The 16347-nt window shown below is 35.7% G+C and overlaps 1 protein-coding gene across 1 annotated transcript; it reads right to left on the bottom strand.

Moving 5' to 3' along the window:
• Positions 1-13162: 13162 nt before the first annotated feature.
• sdf2l1 (stromal cell-derived factor 2-like 1) lies at positions 13163-15967 on the bottom strand. Its single transcript, XM_060884174.1, has 3 exons — positions 15715-15967; positions 14784-14980; positions 13163-13495 (listed from the first exon to the last, which is right to left on the bottom strand). Exons 1-3 carry the CDS (start codon positions 15890-15892, stop codon positions 13217-13219), a joined length of 654 nt encoding a protein of 217 aa, XP_060740157.1. The 5' UTR covers positions 15893-15967; the 3' UTR covers positions 13163-13216.
• Positions 15968-16347: the final 380 nt, after the last annotated feature.

Here is a 16347-nt window from a genome sequence, read left to right as displayed (position 1 = left end):
CACATATGTAAAATGTAAGCATGCAGCTTGTTTTACTCGCATCACGTGTGCATGCAAAAGACAACACGTGAATTTCCAAACCGTGCGGTACATTGTGCAACCACAATGACTTAAATATTAACCCGTGCGCCACGAACCAGAAGTTACAGTGTGGTGGCGTGGAGTGTTATTTTTCTTTAAATTAATGTAGATTATGTTTAGATTTTATTAATGTAGATTAGGTTTAGATTTTATTGACCGTAACATGTTCCATGTTTAAAACATTTTACAAATTAAGTGAATATTTTTATATCACCTCTCCTTGCATAAAGACATAGATGCCTACATACATACATACATACATACATACATACATACATACATACATACACACATACATACACACACATACATACATACATACATACATTCATACATACATTCCTACCTCTGCTTGTGATTTACACTCTGCAGTCCCTCCCTCCCACACACACACACACACACACACAAACACACAAATTCTTCACATATTCTGCACATATTCTGCGGTCCACTGAGAGGATATCAATAGCTATTTGTTGGGCAAAAATGTATGTGTACGGAAATGCTCTTTAGAAAGACAGAGAACAGAATGACAGTGTGTATGAGAGAGTAAGAGCATTTCAGATTGAGAGTTGTCCCTTCTCCATGTGTCTGCAGCACTTACTGAATTCACGCTCTGCTTTAGATCAAACGTTCGGTACCGATTAGGCCGCAGTAAACGGGGGAGAGCGAGGCGGCGAGAGGCGGGCCCTTTTCCGCCGGACAATGCTATTATTTCGGCTCCATTGGTCAGGAATGCCGGATTTTACAGGCTGCTGCCCTCCTCCAGGCGTCAACCAAAGAGCCTCCGGACCCCCCTGCTTCCCTCCTTTACTCAAACCAAGCAGCATATCAATCCCAGCCACCAAGACTGACAAGTTTGCCAGATTGGCCAGTTTCCTGTCCTGTCTATTTTTAATCACCGAGCTGAGAAAATAGCTTTGAGCTAGTAGTACTTAAAGCCGTTCTGCGGAATAAGCCTTCAGAGATCAGGTTTTTAGTTATGACTATAAAGTGAGAACACAATCTGGATATTCAGACTGGAAACCTGTCACTGCCTTCCACTTTGCTTTCCACAATTTTTACTCCTGGGTCATTTTAAAGGATCTACACAACTCACTTGGTTTATATATGAGAGCAGTCCGAGACTAGTCTTTATTCTAATAGTGCCATGAGGCAAAGTATTTAAAAGCAACTTTAGACAACACCCTTAGAAAAGGGGCTCAATACAAGAAGCCGTATCGATCCGTATTTAAAATTAGGAACTTTTAAGAAGAAACAACCCAGAACTCATCGAAGAATAACCAAATTATGTATAGCATAGCTTCAGAGGTGTTTTTTGTTTTCTCTCAGTTTTCTTTAGTACCTGATAGCCTCTTTAAAACTTGAAATGTGTTCTAATGATCTAATAATTAATATAAAAAAATAATTTATATGAATGCCAGATCTTACACTGTTCAACTTTACACATTATTTAAATAACTTTAAACATGTACACATTATTTATTAATCATGCTTATTTACAGCTATTTATTTACAGCTACTTGCGTGACAATATCCTAAAATTAAATAAACAAACTCTCATGTTGCGCCTTAGATATAATGAGAAATTTGTGAATGGAGAATGGAATGTGAACGTTCATTGTTAAACTAAAACTATATGATGACGCTTCGTGGAAAGCGACCAATCACGACAATGATGGGACAGTTAAATGCCTCAGAATTCGACCAATGGCTCATCGAGCGGCAAAGACTAGCGCAGAAACGGACCAATCGGAAACGTGCATGCAAATTAAGGAATTCGCTTCAGCAAGAGCTGAATGTCAACTAGTCAAAGATGGAGTCTTGGAGCTGAGAGGCCGACAGGCTGGCCACGGATAAATTACAATTTACATTACCAAGACAATGCGAAGAACGAATACGCAAGGATGACAAGATGGCGTTGGTTAAACTGGATGAATGCGAAGGAGCTGGTTGGAAATTATTGATGACACCTTTTGGCTTGCTCTTTGGTCCAACTTTTTTCTCTTTTTGTCGTTTCTTCTGCTTTCAAGGATTGTCTCACCTTTTGGCCAGGTACCATTCATGAAATTCGGGAGGGGTGTCCCTCTTTCTGTTTGTGAGTAGCATCATCCGGGTGATTTCTCGAAAATGGCGGGAGCTGAAGGCAAAATCGACAATATCGTGTCGCTTTGGGTGGGTGAAACTGCAAACAGGGTGGCTGGTCTAGACTAGTCTAGTTTGAAGCCCCTAAACATGGCTGTAGTTGGAGATCTTGAAGAGCACACTAGTTGTAGACAGCATGGAGGGCACTGCGTTGCATTACACTACACTCGATTTGCTGCTTTCTGCTTGGTTTCCTTCTTACAAGAAGATTTTATCTACCATGTGGTCAAGCTTTCATCACTTGGATCTCTATTGGTACATTAGAAATTAGACTTCTGGATATACCTGAAATGTTGGGACTAATTAGTCCATTAAAGTAGGCAATGGGTTAACCTGCAAACAGCATGCCAGTATTAATAGTAAATTTAATAATAATACTAATACTACTACTACTATTAATAATAATAATAATAATAATAATAATAATAATAATAATAAAATTCGTATTACTTATATAGACATCTAATTGTCCTAATGTGTTTTTCGGGCTCTATTTGAGGCCAGCCTGTTGGAGTTTAGATTAACACCAGACGAATTTAAGTATAAACTGAACTTTTGTTACTTCTGAAAGGACTTCACACTCAAGTTCCACACGATTACGCATGATTTATTTGAATATGATAGTTTTAACAGTAAATCCCGTTCATTGATTAATTCTTCAAAATTAAGTTTTTTCGAGTTGAGTTGTTTGTTTATTTCAAAATACAGAAGCAATTATTAAGCTAATTATTATTAGTATAGTCTGCTGGGGAAAACCAGTATAAAGCCCCTTGATGAAATGTGTAATAGTACTATTGTTATAGAGTGTGTGTGTGTGTGTGTGTGTGTGTGTGTGTGAGAGTGAGAGAGAGAGAGAGAGATAGAGATTCAGATTTATAGTGTGTGTGTGTTTTTTTTTTTTATGTACTGGTATTATCCTATGTAATGTAAATTAAATGCATCAATCGTAATACTAAATTATACGAATTACATTAAATTAAAATCCTAAGACTAACAGACATGGGAGACATTAATGTCATGCACTGGATTTGCAAGTGGTCAGAATCTCTCAGTAGTGGAGAGTGAAAATGCCAGGCTCGGTTCAGCAACTCCCGCCCCCTCACTTCACCCCCCGAACAGGAGGAGAGGAGTGGAGGACAGGAGGGGGGTTTTAAATTGCCACTTTGGCAAAAGGGATAAGAATAGTACATATTAAATGAAGAATTCAGGTATTGTATCGCGGAATGTGCTCTTTGCCCCATTTTGCTCCTCTCCCTCGTTTCCTACTCGAAGGCATCGAGTTAATTTTTTTCCCTTTCAAATCGCTGTGTTGGTGAAATGTCCATATTCACACTAATTTCACAAAAGACATTGAACATGTTTTTCTTCTTCTGGAAAGCAGTGTTTGTGTGGCAATGCAAAAGTAATTTCAATACTTTCTGAAGTTATTTTGTATGTCTTCAAAAAATTATTCTAACCTTTTGAAAAGGACAAATATTTCAGCCTGTCTTACTTTCTTCTTTCTTGGTATTTTTATTTATTTGTTTATTTTTGGATCGTTATAAAATTTCGAAATTTTCCTAAACCATGATTTTAAAGTCTGCATGTAAATTGTTCTTGGTGGTTTATTTACATATTTGAAATAGTCACTCACTGTTGTTGTTTTTTTTTTTTCTGTCCTTGTTCTACGACGAATCCTGATTTATTTATCCATTTAATATAAAACAAATACGATATGTTGACAATTACATATGAATTATAAATGCAGTAAGCTGAGATTGTCAGTTTCTACTTTGCTTCTCTCATATTGTTAACCAGGGCCCTTTTTCTGTTGTACTACTGTGAATCAGATAAGCAGTGCAATATTAAAAGGGCATTGGATGACAAACACTCCAACCTTCCCATTCCAGTTAAACGTGTCCAACTCCTTCTTAGAAATTAATCTCATTCTTAGAAGTAGATATGGTTACACAATCCAAGACAGTGATTTCTATACATCGCAATTTTAGTGACAGTCTTTATTAAAATAAAATAAAGTAGGCCTCGTTTATATTGAGATATATTGCCTCTAAATACACTCATGATCATAATTCTTTTAACACAGGTTTTATATATTTACAAACACACGATATTTATGTTCTGATTGCACCAACGATTTAATTTTAGTACACGTTATACACGTGTGTGTGTGTGTGTGTGTGTGTATAAGTGTAACTTAAATGCAATTATGTGATATGCGTAAAGATCTTAAAAATGTGCAATCAGCTATTTTAGGTCGAATTAAATTAAACCTCGTGAAACACTGGTTGTAGCCTGAACTAATCATTAGAAAGTGCTAAAGTCTTTTGCTTTGACGATGTTGCACTACTGAACCATCTAATCAAGCAGTGCAATAGTATTGTCATTGCATTCGGCTTTCGCCAACTCGTATGGCGTTATACGGACATGGGAATTTGCTTTAGCACCAAGGCAGCAGTGGGCCATGTGCTGTTTAATATGGACACACTCAGTCAGACCCTTAAGGGGATTTTTTTTTTGGTAACACGAGAGGGCCATAACAGTAGTCTTTACACTGACTCCAGCCCTTCATAGTATAACTCTAGTGTAATAAATATGACCCAGACCGTGCTAAGTGTACTACAAATATACTATAGTGGCAATGTGGAGCCAACGTAAAGTCCATGTTTCCCTAAAACGTAATGCTATAAACGTATACTGCAGGTCTGGAGTGCGTAAAAAGTCTATTCACGTGTCCCACAAGCTAGTGGTGGACGACATCTTTACAACGAAAAACTAGCCTACGTCACAATACGATTTTCTGATCATTACCGCGGTAAATGATCCTACGTCACAATACATCTTTTGATCATTTCCTAGCTAATGTAACGTACGTCACAATAGGTTATTTGATACGATTTTCTAAACAGCACGTGATCTGTGTCTATATATAATTATAACACGTTGTTATATACCAAGTCTGATCGTGTCCAAGACTTAAAATGAATTAGACTTAAATACATTGAAATGAATTAAAACTACTTATGAACTGACCTATGAAAAATGTCTTATTTGTTAGTAGCTGTTATCTGTATAGTGTATGATGTCGCAATGTCATCATAAAATTCTCATGTTAAGCTTTGTGTTCTATTACTTGGCAAAGATCATTCCCATTGGCCCAGGCCACAAATTACGGGATATAAATAGGATCTGGACACAATTATTGGTCACGTTTATTAAAGAAACTGAAACTAGCACATAAAAAATTTTGTTGCACTTATTTTGAAAATAGACCAACAAAAAAATAAACAAATATAAAACAACCAAACCAACATGTCGTATTTTTACCGAACGCCACAGTAAATCAAAAGCTTACTGTAATTTTGCGTTGTTTACCATTTTTCCAGTTCGTTTGGAATATTTTACTTTGCAAAGAGTGTTTTGTTTGATTGTTTTTGTATTGGTGTGTTTGTTTTGGTGCATTTCATCATTTTGGCAAACTTTAATGAAACCCTCATTCATAATTGTCATGCACATTGTGTATTCGTGTGTCTCTGTAATACAACACAGCTTGGACACATTATCTTTTTAGGCCATACTGCCCACACTGACACCACAAGCACTTTGGGGAGGTCTAGAGTTAGGCTAAAGTCCCATGTCCCTGACCGTGTGTGTATATGCGTATGTGAGAGCGCGCGTGCTATAGGCCATCCATATAGAAGCAATGCTCTTTCCCCTCGTGGTTAAAAAGGGCCTCGATACCACGCCCCCAGAGAAAGAACATTCTGTTCAACAGAGCTTCAGAGGTTGTCTTCGTTTGCAACACTTAAAATTACATGTAAGATTAAATAACATTCAGATATTACTTAAGTCCCTTCATTAGATAAAGCATTGTAGATCTATTAAACGTCTCGTCGGTTTTAGGCTATTTATTCTTCATCTTGAATAGTTTCAATGCCCTAAAGTCTAATTAAATCAGTTTTAAAAAACAGCTCTATCGTACCACGTGCAATATTATATTTTCTAATTAAACGCACGCCATATTTTTTTTTATTACCTTTTCGCAGAATATGAAGAACTTTGGTGAATCAGTATTTTATTTCATCCAAGTGGGATTTTTTTAATCACGCTTTTATGGTGTTAAAAGTAAATAAATAAAACAGATAAAGCAGCACTCATAAACTGTGCTTTAGATTAAATACAAAGGCCATTTATTTAGAAATAATCCAGAAAGTAAAGCTCGGGCAGGATAAAGTTAGACCATGCTTTCCTACAGCCGTGTGGATGATAAATATCAAAATTAGATATAAAAGCCATTTAGGTCTATTATAGCACATGTACGAGTGTTTGTGTTTTGTGCTTTTTCCCCCTCGTCTAAAGACATAGCTACAGAGAGGTTAGTTGTCAGGAATATGCACTAATACATCAAATTGCTTTATAAGAATAATGGTTTGCAATTATTCTGTGCTTCTAGTAAATAGGCTATGCGGACACACAGGACTTAAACAAAAGCTATACATTTTGCAAGGGTATATAGTGAGACTGTGGACGGAGGAGGAGGAGGAGGAAGAGGGGGATGAATTTCCTATTTGAGGCAGGTCGGTGGGGGGATGGGACTATTTGTAAGGAATGCGGGAGGGGGGCAGGTCTCGTTCAGTGAGTAGAGGAAAGGAAAGAGGGAGGGAAGGAGGGAACATCCCACCCAGAGTGACATTTTTTACTCCTTGGTCGGTGTCTGTAAGGTTAGGCAAGTTGAACTTTTGTTTTAATCTCATCACTTAACAGACTGAGTGAGAAGTTTGGCTAAACGGAATGTTGCATGCGTAAAGCGTCTTGCAGACTACAGAGTTAGAGGTGGAAGGCTGCAATTGTAACATTTTTTTGGTTAGAATTAAAGTGCTCGACGATGGTTTAAATTACAGACTTCATACTTCCCACATAACATCATGCATAGGGGATGTGCAAGTTGGCTGCTTTTAGCTATCAAGTGCATGTTTACCCATTTAAAAAAAATGTTATTTCAACTTTGATTTTCGTGTCTCCACAGCATGTGATATGAACACTTCCAATAAACAACACTGTCAAAACCTAGACTACTTTTCACTATTTCGCTGATGACGAAAAATTTACATTTTATACAGTATATCTGTGATTATGACTGGTACATTTTGGATTTCTATTGGTTCTCTTTTATGTATCCTGGCAACAGCAGACTCCAGCCCACCCCCATCCGCCCACCACCCACTCCTCCTCCTCCACCTCTCCGTTTCCTTCCTCGCGCGCGGTGGTCTCGGGGTCTCCCATGGCAGCACATTAGCGCGTGCACATCCCAAAAATCTAAACCAAAATATAAATAAACATCACTTGCTTCATTCGTCAAGCTAGATAATGATGTGTAGCCTAATTGTGGAATATCATCCATGATGACATGATCAATTAGGCTTCCTGTCTTTTTCCCTAAATGGATATGTAAGCTACAGACGCACCTCTTATTTTCTTTAATATCTGTATGCACCACATAAGCACCATTTAACCTGTGTGTTTATTAATACTGCGGTCATTTTACCTTGTTAACAATGGTGGTGATATAAGGCGGGTTTTCTGATCATTTTTACCTGACGTCACATGAAGCCGTAAACGCCTAGAATTAAGGAAATTCATGGGAAAAAATGTTCCCGCGTGGTTCAACGCGCATGCGCACCACTCTGGCATAGGAAACACGGGGCCTTTGCGACACCTTTTCCTGCTCTTCATGATCAAGGCTCGACTTTAACAGGAAGCCAAATGCATAGGTTTCATTGGTGGTAAGTGCAAATGAACATTTTTCCTGTGACTATTGCATTTTTTAAAAAATATATTTTCCATATAAACAAGAACACCCTTTTAAATATGGTGGCACATTAGGGCCCAACTGGTGTTATTTTCTGACGGGCTCATTTATCAGTTTAGATATACTCTCAATTTACGCATTAAGAGTTTTACATGATGCTGTCGCCATTCTTGGCATTATTGACCATAATATAAATGGCATTAGTGACATATTGATATTTTACATAGAGTACCGTAGTCATCCATACTTAGGAGTGCACAGATCCTGTCTCCATTTCCACACGCATGAATTATATGTCTTCACTATGAAAGAAAGGCTCTTTCAGCCACACTTGGCACGGAACATGTACGATCATGCATGTCACTTCGACGTAAAATCCCCCAAGAGGAGGGGGGGGCACAAAAACTATTCTGTTGGAGCATGTCATTTGCTCGCAGGCAAAAGCTGGTATGTGAAGAATTAAAGAGTTTACCAACGAGAGTGTGAAACATGTATAAGGTTTATTAATTTGGCCTGCTCTGTGTCAACAAGGTGGATTAGGATCCTGGCATAAAGATATAGGCTTTGCAGCATTTTAAGTTACATTGAAATGAGTGGATGCCATATGGTCTAATTGTATTTTATGGCTCTTTCAGCAAAGGTTTTGTCATACTTTTATCAATGGATAGGCAATAAGAAAAAAAATGATGTACTGTTTGTTTGTTGTCAAGTGATTTTCAGGCTGTACATATAACATAAATAGAAAAGGAAATTTTTATTTGATTTTAAATATCACAAATAAACAACATATGAGAAACATGCATTCTAAGGATGCAGTGGTGTAGAAATGTATAGTACAAATGCAAATACAAGTTTAATGTGTTCATACAGAACAGTCTTGATATAAATGTATGGTTATGTATGGAGGCGGTTAAAAACAAAAGCAGGATGGACAGCGCTGTAGTAGGTTTGATGGTAGGCGTCAGGAAAGGGGCTGTGGTTACAAGAACCGGTTTAAAGGAAAAAGGCATATTTTCTGTCACTTTCACATTTGAAAATGATAAAAGCTCAGCCATATTTAATTTAAAATGCTATAATGCATTTACACTATGAATTTCACCTTGCAGGCGAGACCCTATCAATATTGCCTCTGCTTTTTCAACTGTAACTGTAGTAGTGCAATATTGCTTATAGGGTCTTGACTTTAAGGCATATCTGCAATTGTAATTGTTTTACACTTCCACCAAAACACATAAAAACAGACAATGCAGTGAAGCTGTATATTTGCTGTTATGTTCATTTCAAATTATTTTGCATTTATTTATGAATTATATGAATTTCTAGAAATGTGGTCTTGAGATTCTTTTGATAAGTGGAGGAAAAAAAACTATGTAGCAATATATTAGATGCAAACTTGCTGAATTAAATTATTATTTAATTACAGTGAGAAAAGTTGATGAATGAAAGCTCAGGTTTTTTTTGCCTTTATTTAAACTATTTTATTTAATAGTACATCTTTTAATCCAAACAGAACTACAATTTTTATGGTTTGGTCAGGTGTATTTTTTTTTTGCACTTGTTTTGCAAATTATTAGACATCAACATTCAGGAATTAGGTCTGGCTCTTATTGTAAATCAATCTAGAAAGATTGGGGTCTGTTGGGATTTGTTTGTATAGAACAGTAGGATTATGCATCATTGATCTCTAAAGATTATTGCTGAAACAGAAAAAACATTTAATTATATTAAATGCAAAGATCAGTTACATTTTTTTTTTGCTTTTAAAAACAGTGAACACATTACAGAAAGTGTGTTTTGAAAACAAATGACCCTGGAGGCATGTTGGTACATTGATTTGAAGTTTTCCCACCATTTAATCAGGACAGTCCAATGATTTGATTATATAAGTATTATTTAGACATATCCAGACACACTAAGGATTGACGTTTATCTTTCAGAGAAGCGTGAAAGCTCATATGGTTCATATGCCATATCTTGGTGTTTTTGAACTTAATTCTGACCTTTTCTTTGAATTAGCACATATTAATACTTACGGAATAACAGTTCCTGCAATGTGGATTAATTAAAGTATGATTTTATTGATTTTATTAATATGCTACCTTGGTTAAGTAGCTTTACATGTTGAGCAGATCTAATGATAACAGGTAGATAGATAGATAGATAGATAGATAGATAGTTGGATAGATAGATAGATAGATAGACATAATGTGCATGTGAGTGTAGTTCTGGAAAATCTCTTGTATCCACTGACTGTTAGTCGTCTGTTGCCTGACACTCTTTCTCTGTTGCACTACTGTGGGAGATGCAGCTAGCAGTGCAATAATGAAAGGGCATCAGTCCACTAGACTAAAACACACACACAAACCCATAAGTATCTATCTTTTCCTCAGCCTCTTTTCTTTCTGGACAGCACAAAGAGCTCCCAGCCACTAATTTACCTGCAATTAAACATGTATGAATGTGTGTTTTGTGTTTATTCTTTGTACGTTTTATGCTGTAAAGGTGAAATATATAAATAAAAGCTGAAATCATTTATTTATTGTAATTTGTATTACATCTGTGTAGCTTACTGTTAAACACATGAACATCTTCAGAAATGCTGTTAACTTTAACTACTGTGAAATTTAATATCCAGAGATAAGAACTCTACTTTACAGGTTAACTTGGATTTTGTTTACTTGCCTGAAGTGACCGATGTCACAGCAGATAATATTTAATTTCTGCACAAGACCACTTAGTGGAACAGATTTATTAGGATCCTGTAATACTTATTCATCTGTGGGCCAAAATTCAAAAAACAAATGAAGGAGTGGCTACATTTGGTATCATCTAAATTATTTTATTTTACTACATTCACATAAAATTCAAATCACATTTGATAGACGTTCCTTTCGATCCAGTTTTGCTTACTGTTTATAATGTTTAGCTTTAATATATTAGAAGGCTATTTGTGGGCATGTAAGTGAATTAGCATGTTGTCTGTCCTAAGTACTTCAATAGAAGTAGGATTGTAGGATAGACATGTAGCTTTAGAAATTGTAGTTTAACTCTTAAGTAAACAAAACGCAAAAATAAATATAAGACATAATAAATGTAGTTTAAATGTCAGTTAATGTGTAATAGAAATGTGATACTAGCAAGGTGTCCCTTACACCCAGAACAAAGGATAATGCAAGAAAATTCCTGCTAAATATTAATATTTGCTATGTATATTCAGAGAGAATGCAAGAATATGAGTTAGTCCATGTCCATATTTGGTAGAAACCTCTTGCTATTTTTCATATCCACACTGTACTATGACCCAGTGTTTGCTAGCATGGCAAAATAATACGCCATTTGCATACTGGTGACATTGCTGTTTTTTACAATTAAGTGGGATATTCGTTTTATTCTTTTAAATAAGTCGATTTGGAATAAAACTGTAGTGTTTTAATATTTATTTTTTCCTAATTAGAAAGAACTTCAGGCGCCATGATGGTAAACCAATGTTTAGGAAGTCTATATAGGCAAATTCACAGAGAAGTCATAATGCAATCATGTTTTTGATATATTTCTGGACAATTCTATATAAGGTATAAGACGAGATATTTTTTTACTCGGCACTTAAGTTATTAAACTTAATACTCTAAATGAAAAGGGTCACAGTGAATCACAACATGGAGGATTTCGTTATTGCAGAAACGGCTGTACTTTGAACGCTTCTTTTAATGCTGGTGCGCCACCTACTGGCAGAAAGTATATAATCACATTGGCTGCTTTCTCTCAGATATCGATTTTATGGCGTTATATTATGTAAAAATATTAAACATCCTACTCCAGATGTTTCAAGATGTCTGAGATGCTTTGAGTTCACTTGTCTTTAATGGAAACGTCACTGCAAATCAATACAAAGTTCCTATAGCTCTGATCGCCTTTATCCTCTGGTGGGCGTGGTCTCTTACATGATGGTCACGCCCACACCCAGTAGACTTAAGGACTCACTGAAAGGTTCAGTAGAGGATGTTAATGAGGTAAATCATACTGTGACCATCACACACATCAGTCCTCAATACAGCTGAATCACTAAAGCAGCGACCTGTTAGACATCACCATCATCATCACCATCACCACCACCAAAGCTATTAAAGCTACTAACACGCTTTATAATTGTTCCCCATTTTGTCACCTATCTGCGGTTTTCCAGATGTAACAATTACTCATAATTTCGATGTTATGATCCCAAAAGCATCGTAAAATAACTAATAAACAGTGTTTGGGAAACTCATCTTATTTAAATGTTATAATATTTAACTGTATTATTATTTTTTTAAAGATTTACACATATTAATTGCAGGTCCAGATAGGTAATATATAACAAATATATAACTGAATAGCAAGAAAAAAGAACAAGCGGAGGAAGAAGAATATGTATTTAAATATTGTATATCAATTTAAACATTTACACTGATCATTTTATCATAACTTATTGCACATTTATCATTTTGTATGAGTCTAGAATATAATTCTAAAAAGAATGGCAGGGATAATACAGAAACAATGAAGGATGGATTTTAACCAGATATTTGTTCAATATTAAATTAATATTTTTATTCATTTGGGTTTATTCATTTTCATTGTTTAATTACTTTCCCCATTACTCCTTGTATACTATTAAAAAGGTTGTCTTATTTGTCAAGAATATAAACCACATATGGAAATGAATGGCATTTTAATATTATTGAAATAAAGCTATAGCTACAAAGACACAGTAGTTATTAGAGATTGACCAAATGTAACCAGTTTAAACAGCTTATCATTAAAAATGAATTTATTGTTATATGTTTAAGTCCAACCTTCAAACAGCCAATGAACAGATTATGCAGCATTACTGATAAATAAAATACAACCACTGTAAAACCTCAAAAATGCACATTTAACCTATATACATGAGAAAATAAAAACGTATGTAATAAAAGAAATGTAATTTCTTATTAACTGTGAAATTGACTGAAAGTATCATTTTTTATTCCATACATTTTACTGGTCATTTTTTTTAAATTTCAAAACAGACACAAAGAATAGAAAATAAACCAGAAATTAAAACTAAACTCAGATCAGACAGTATGACAAATGAAAATAAAGAAACACTAGTTGCAAATAGTGGTACAGTCTTTATTGGCTGAGAGTACAGTGCATTCTGAGTCATCAGAGCTCATCATGATTTAAAGGTTCAGTACCAGGAAGAATAAAAACCCCCTCCATCACTTTCCAATAGTTGTTTTGACTGGCCGAGGGCATTCCGTGGACCTCACGCTGACCTCTGATTGGATGACCATACTGCTCTCCAGTCACACTGAGGAAGACGCTGGTGCCAAGATGCTTGAAGCGGACAGTGTCTTCACGCTCCCAATAGGTCCCGCTGCACTGGACCGTCCACACGTCTAAATCATCACCTTCACCGTTCTCTCCAAAAGCACTCACCTCCTGCATTCAAAAACACATTTTTTTGCAACCGAAAAGCAGTTATTATTGTGAAGCTTAGGAAACATTCATACAAAGTCTGCAGACATTTTTCTAAATTTAGTGATGTTATAAGGTGGATCTGTTATTTTATTAGTGCACTTTTTACAATTAAAAAATTACAGGATTAGTATAATCCAACCTGGATGACTAAAAGCTAGATATTCTGAAAATACTTTAGGCTTATTTTGGCTTACATGATATTATGCCTCTGAACAAAGACCCATGGTATATCTGGTATCTGGTGGTAATATTGGAATCTACTTTTAAAAACACACAAAAAACATAAATCTGACCTGGATGACTGCAATCATTCAAAAGAAACCCAAGGAAATAATAAAATACTACTAGTAAACCTAGACATAATGAAAAAATGTAATTGTAATGATTAAAATAATTGTCACATCCATGTCATTAAAAAATACTGAAAAAAACAACCAACTTAAAAATACAAAAGAAAAAGAGACAAAATCAAATCCCAATATGCATATACAACACGTGTAATACAGTTTTTTCTGGGGAAGGAGTGGGACAAAATAAAAGTTAATTTCCAATTTGCAAATTAGAATTTGGAGAATGAAGTAAAAGAAAAATAGAATGAAGTAAAAGAAAAATTGGGAGCCTTAAGGAAAATTTTATGAGCTTCTATTTAATTCAAAATGAGGGCAACTTGCAGAGAAACACAGCCCAATAATGTTATTACAGTACTCTAAAGATGTATATGAAAAACATGCTGTCCTCATATCCAGACATGGCACTTTAATGACATGAAGGCAAGTATCTGTTGGACTTCCCTGAGATAGGAGACGTCCATTACACAGGGTACAATGGCATATTTATGCCATATCTAATATAGGAGTCTACTCTTGGTTAAAGAATTTTCTAATGATTTGCCCTTTTCTAGTTATCACCTACAAGTAATTTGGAAACATCTCTCAAACATTGAACTGAGCATGTTTGCAGGTGTGTGTGTTCCTTTTTTTGAAATACTGAGACAGAAGCTAACAAAAAAAAAAACAACACCTACAAAGAAACCCCCCAAAAAACAGACAAAATAACATCATGTATTAGAAACAAACGTTTGATTGCGTGTAAATGTTGAATTTTCTAATAGCCGTTTGAAGAAATTTGTTTTTGTAGGTATCAGATGAAAGTACCTAAATAGCAAGGAATTAAAACCTTTGATTTAGGATACACGCTGAATGAATGTGTGAGAAGGTGAAGTCAAATTCAAAACAAGTAAACAAATTACCTGGTTGTTTGATAGAGGAGAGCTGAAATGGTGGCTGTGGAGATTGCGCCCTGTCTTCATATGAGTGAAACGGATAGCCTGACCACATTTAATGGGCACTCCACGCTGGCATATTTCATTTGGTTTACCACGGATACGCCAGTAACTGTTTGCATCGTCTACTGTATCCACACCTGTTACCGACTGCTGCCCACTACCTGTTAGGGGTATAATGGAAAATAACAGTCATATGCATATGCCATTATATATAGGGCATGTGGTAGCTTAGTGGTTAAGGTGTTGGGCTACCAATCAGAAGGTTGTGAGTTTAATCCCAGGTCCACCAAATTGCCACTGTTGGACCCCTTTGCACGGCAAATTACCCTCAATCGCTCAGTTGTATAAAAATGAAATAATGTAAGTCTCAATGGATATAATGGTGTCTGCTAAATACTGTAAATGTAGAGCAGGTGGATAGGATATGATAAAATGACCCCTATGATGGTGTGACTAGAATGACTTGGTACTAAACTTGGGTAAGAAAAGATTTATTAGCTGAAGTGAAAATGGAACAAACCGGAAGTGTGAAAATTTAGGTACTAAGCAAAGCAAGATGTGTTTATTTAAATCCTTCCTAAGCTTGCTTTGTGTGTCGTATACACCAAATCTCGCCGTATTTTATCAGCACTAGCATTTAACTGACTGAATTAAAAACCGCAGTTTATTCAGAAATAAACATATTAACATATTAGCATAACATATTAGCATATTAGCATAACATAACACATGACTAATAATGCTAGCAGGAATTAGCCTCATGTCTAATAAGCCGAGCTAAAGTTCTAACATAAACAAGGAAGTAAATATTATAAAAGTATATGATGTGTTCCTGTTGTTTATCTCTGTTATAAGTGTATTTGTAGAACATTATATTTACTGTAGCTTTATTTACCTGAGCCGTATTTCACATCATGCGAATGGAGTCTAACGTTGTGTCTTGTGTTCAGTAGTTTTACTAAAGATCCACACGTTACATAATCAGACTCTGAGTCGCGACCCTGACATTTTGCAAAGATGAAAAACAATAAAAAGACATCTAAATAGACGCGTAAAGCTTTTACTGGATCCATTGCGCAGATGTAGTAGGAAACCTACATAACACCTAGAGGTCCATTCAAAACATTGGAGCTGCAGCTGACCAATCACAGCGTGACAAGTCCGAAAACCAGGAAGTAATGTGAACACCCGGTAATCAGCGATTGGTCAAGGATGTAATGACGCGATACGTAGTCACGGCTACGTTAAAACAAAACGCTGTGTAAATTTGTAAAGGTGTCATTAGTGAAAGTCTTTTGCGATTTAAAGGAAAACTGCTCTCTAAACATTAGGTTTTAGGATTTTACTGAAACATTTGTCAAAATATTTAAACTTAATGGATAAATGGATAAAATTACAAAAAACAAACAAACAAACAAACAAACAAACAAAAACACTTTCTGATCCATGGTTCACCAGATAATTTCAACGTAATAATAAGAAATCAAAGATAAGAACAGGAAACTCTAGTTTCTCATTTTCGAGTTAT

Source organism: Tachysurus vachellii, chromosome 12, assembly GCF_030014155.1.
Source record: "Tachysurus vachellii isolate PV-2020 chromosome 12, HZAU_Pvac_v1, whole genome shotgun sequence".
In the NCBI taxonomy this organism is placed as follows: Eukaryota; Metazoa; Chordata; class Actinopteri; order Siluriformes; family Bagridae; genus Tachysurus; species Tachysurus vachellii.
The sequence above is the reverse complement of the archived record's forward strand: the minus strand, read 5'-3'. Positions and strand labels throughout refer to the sequence as shown.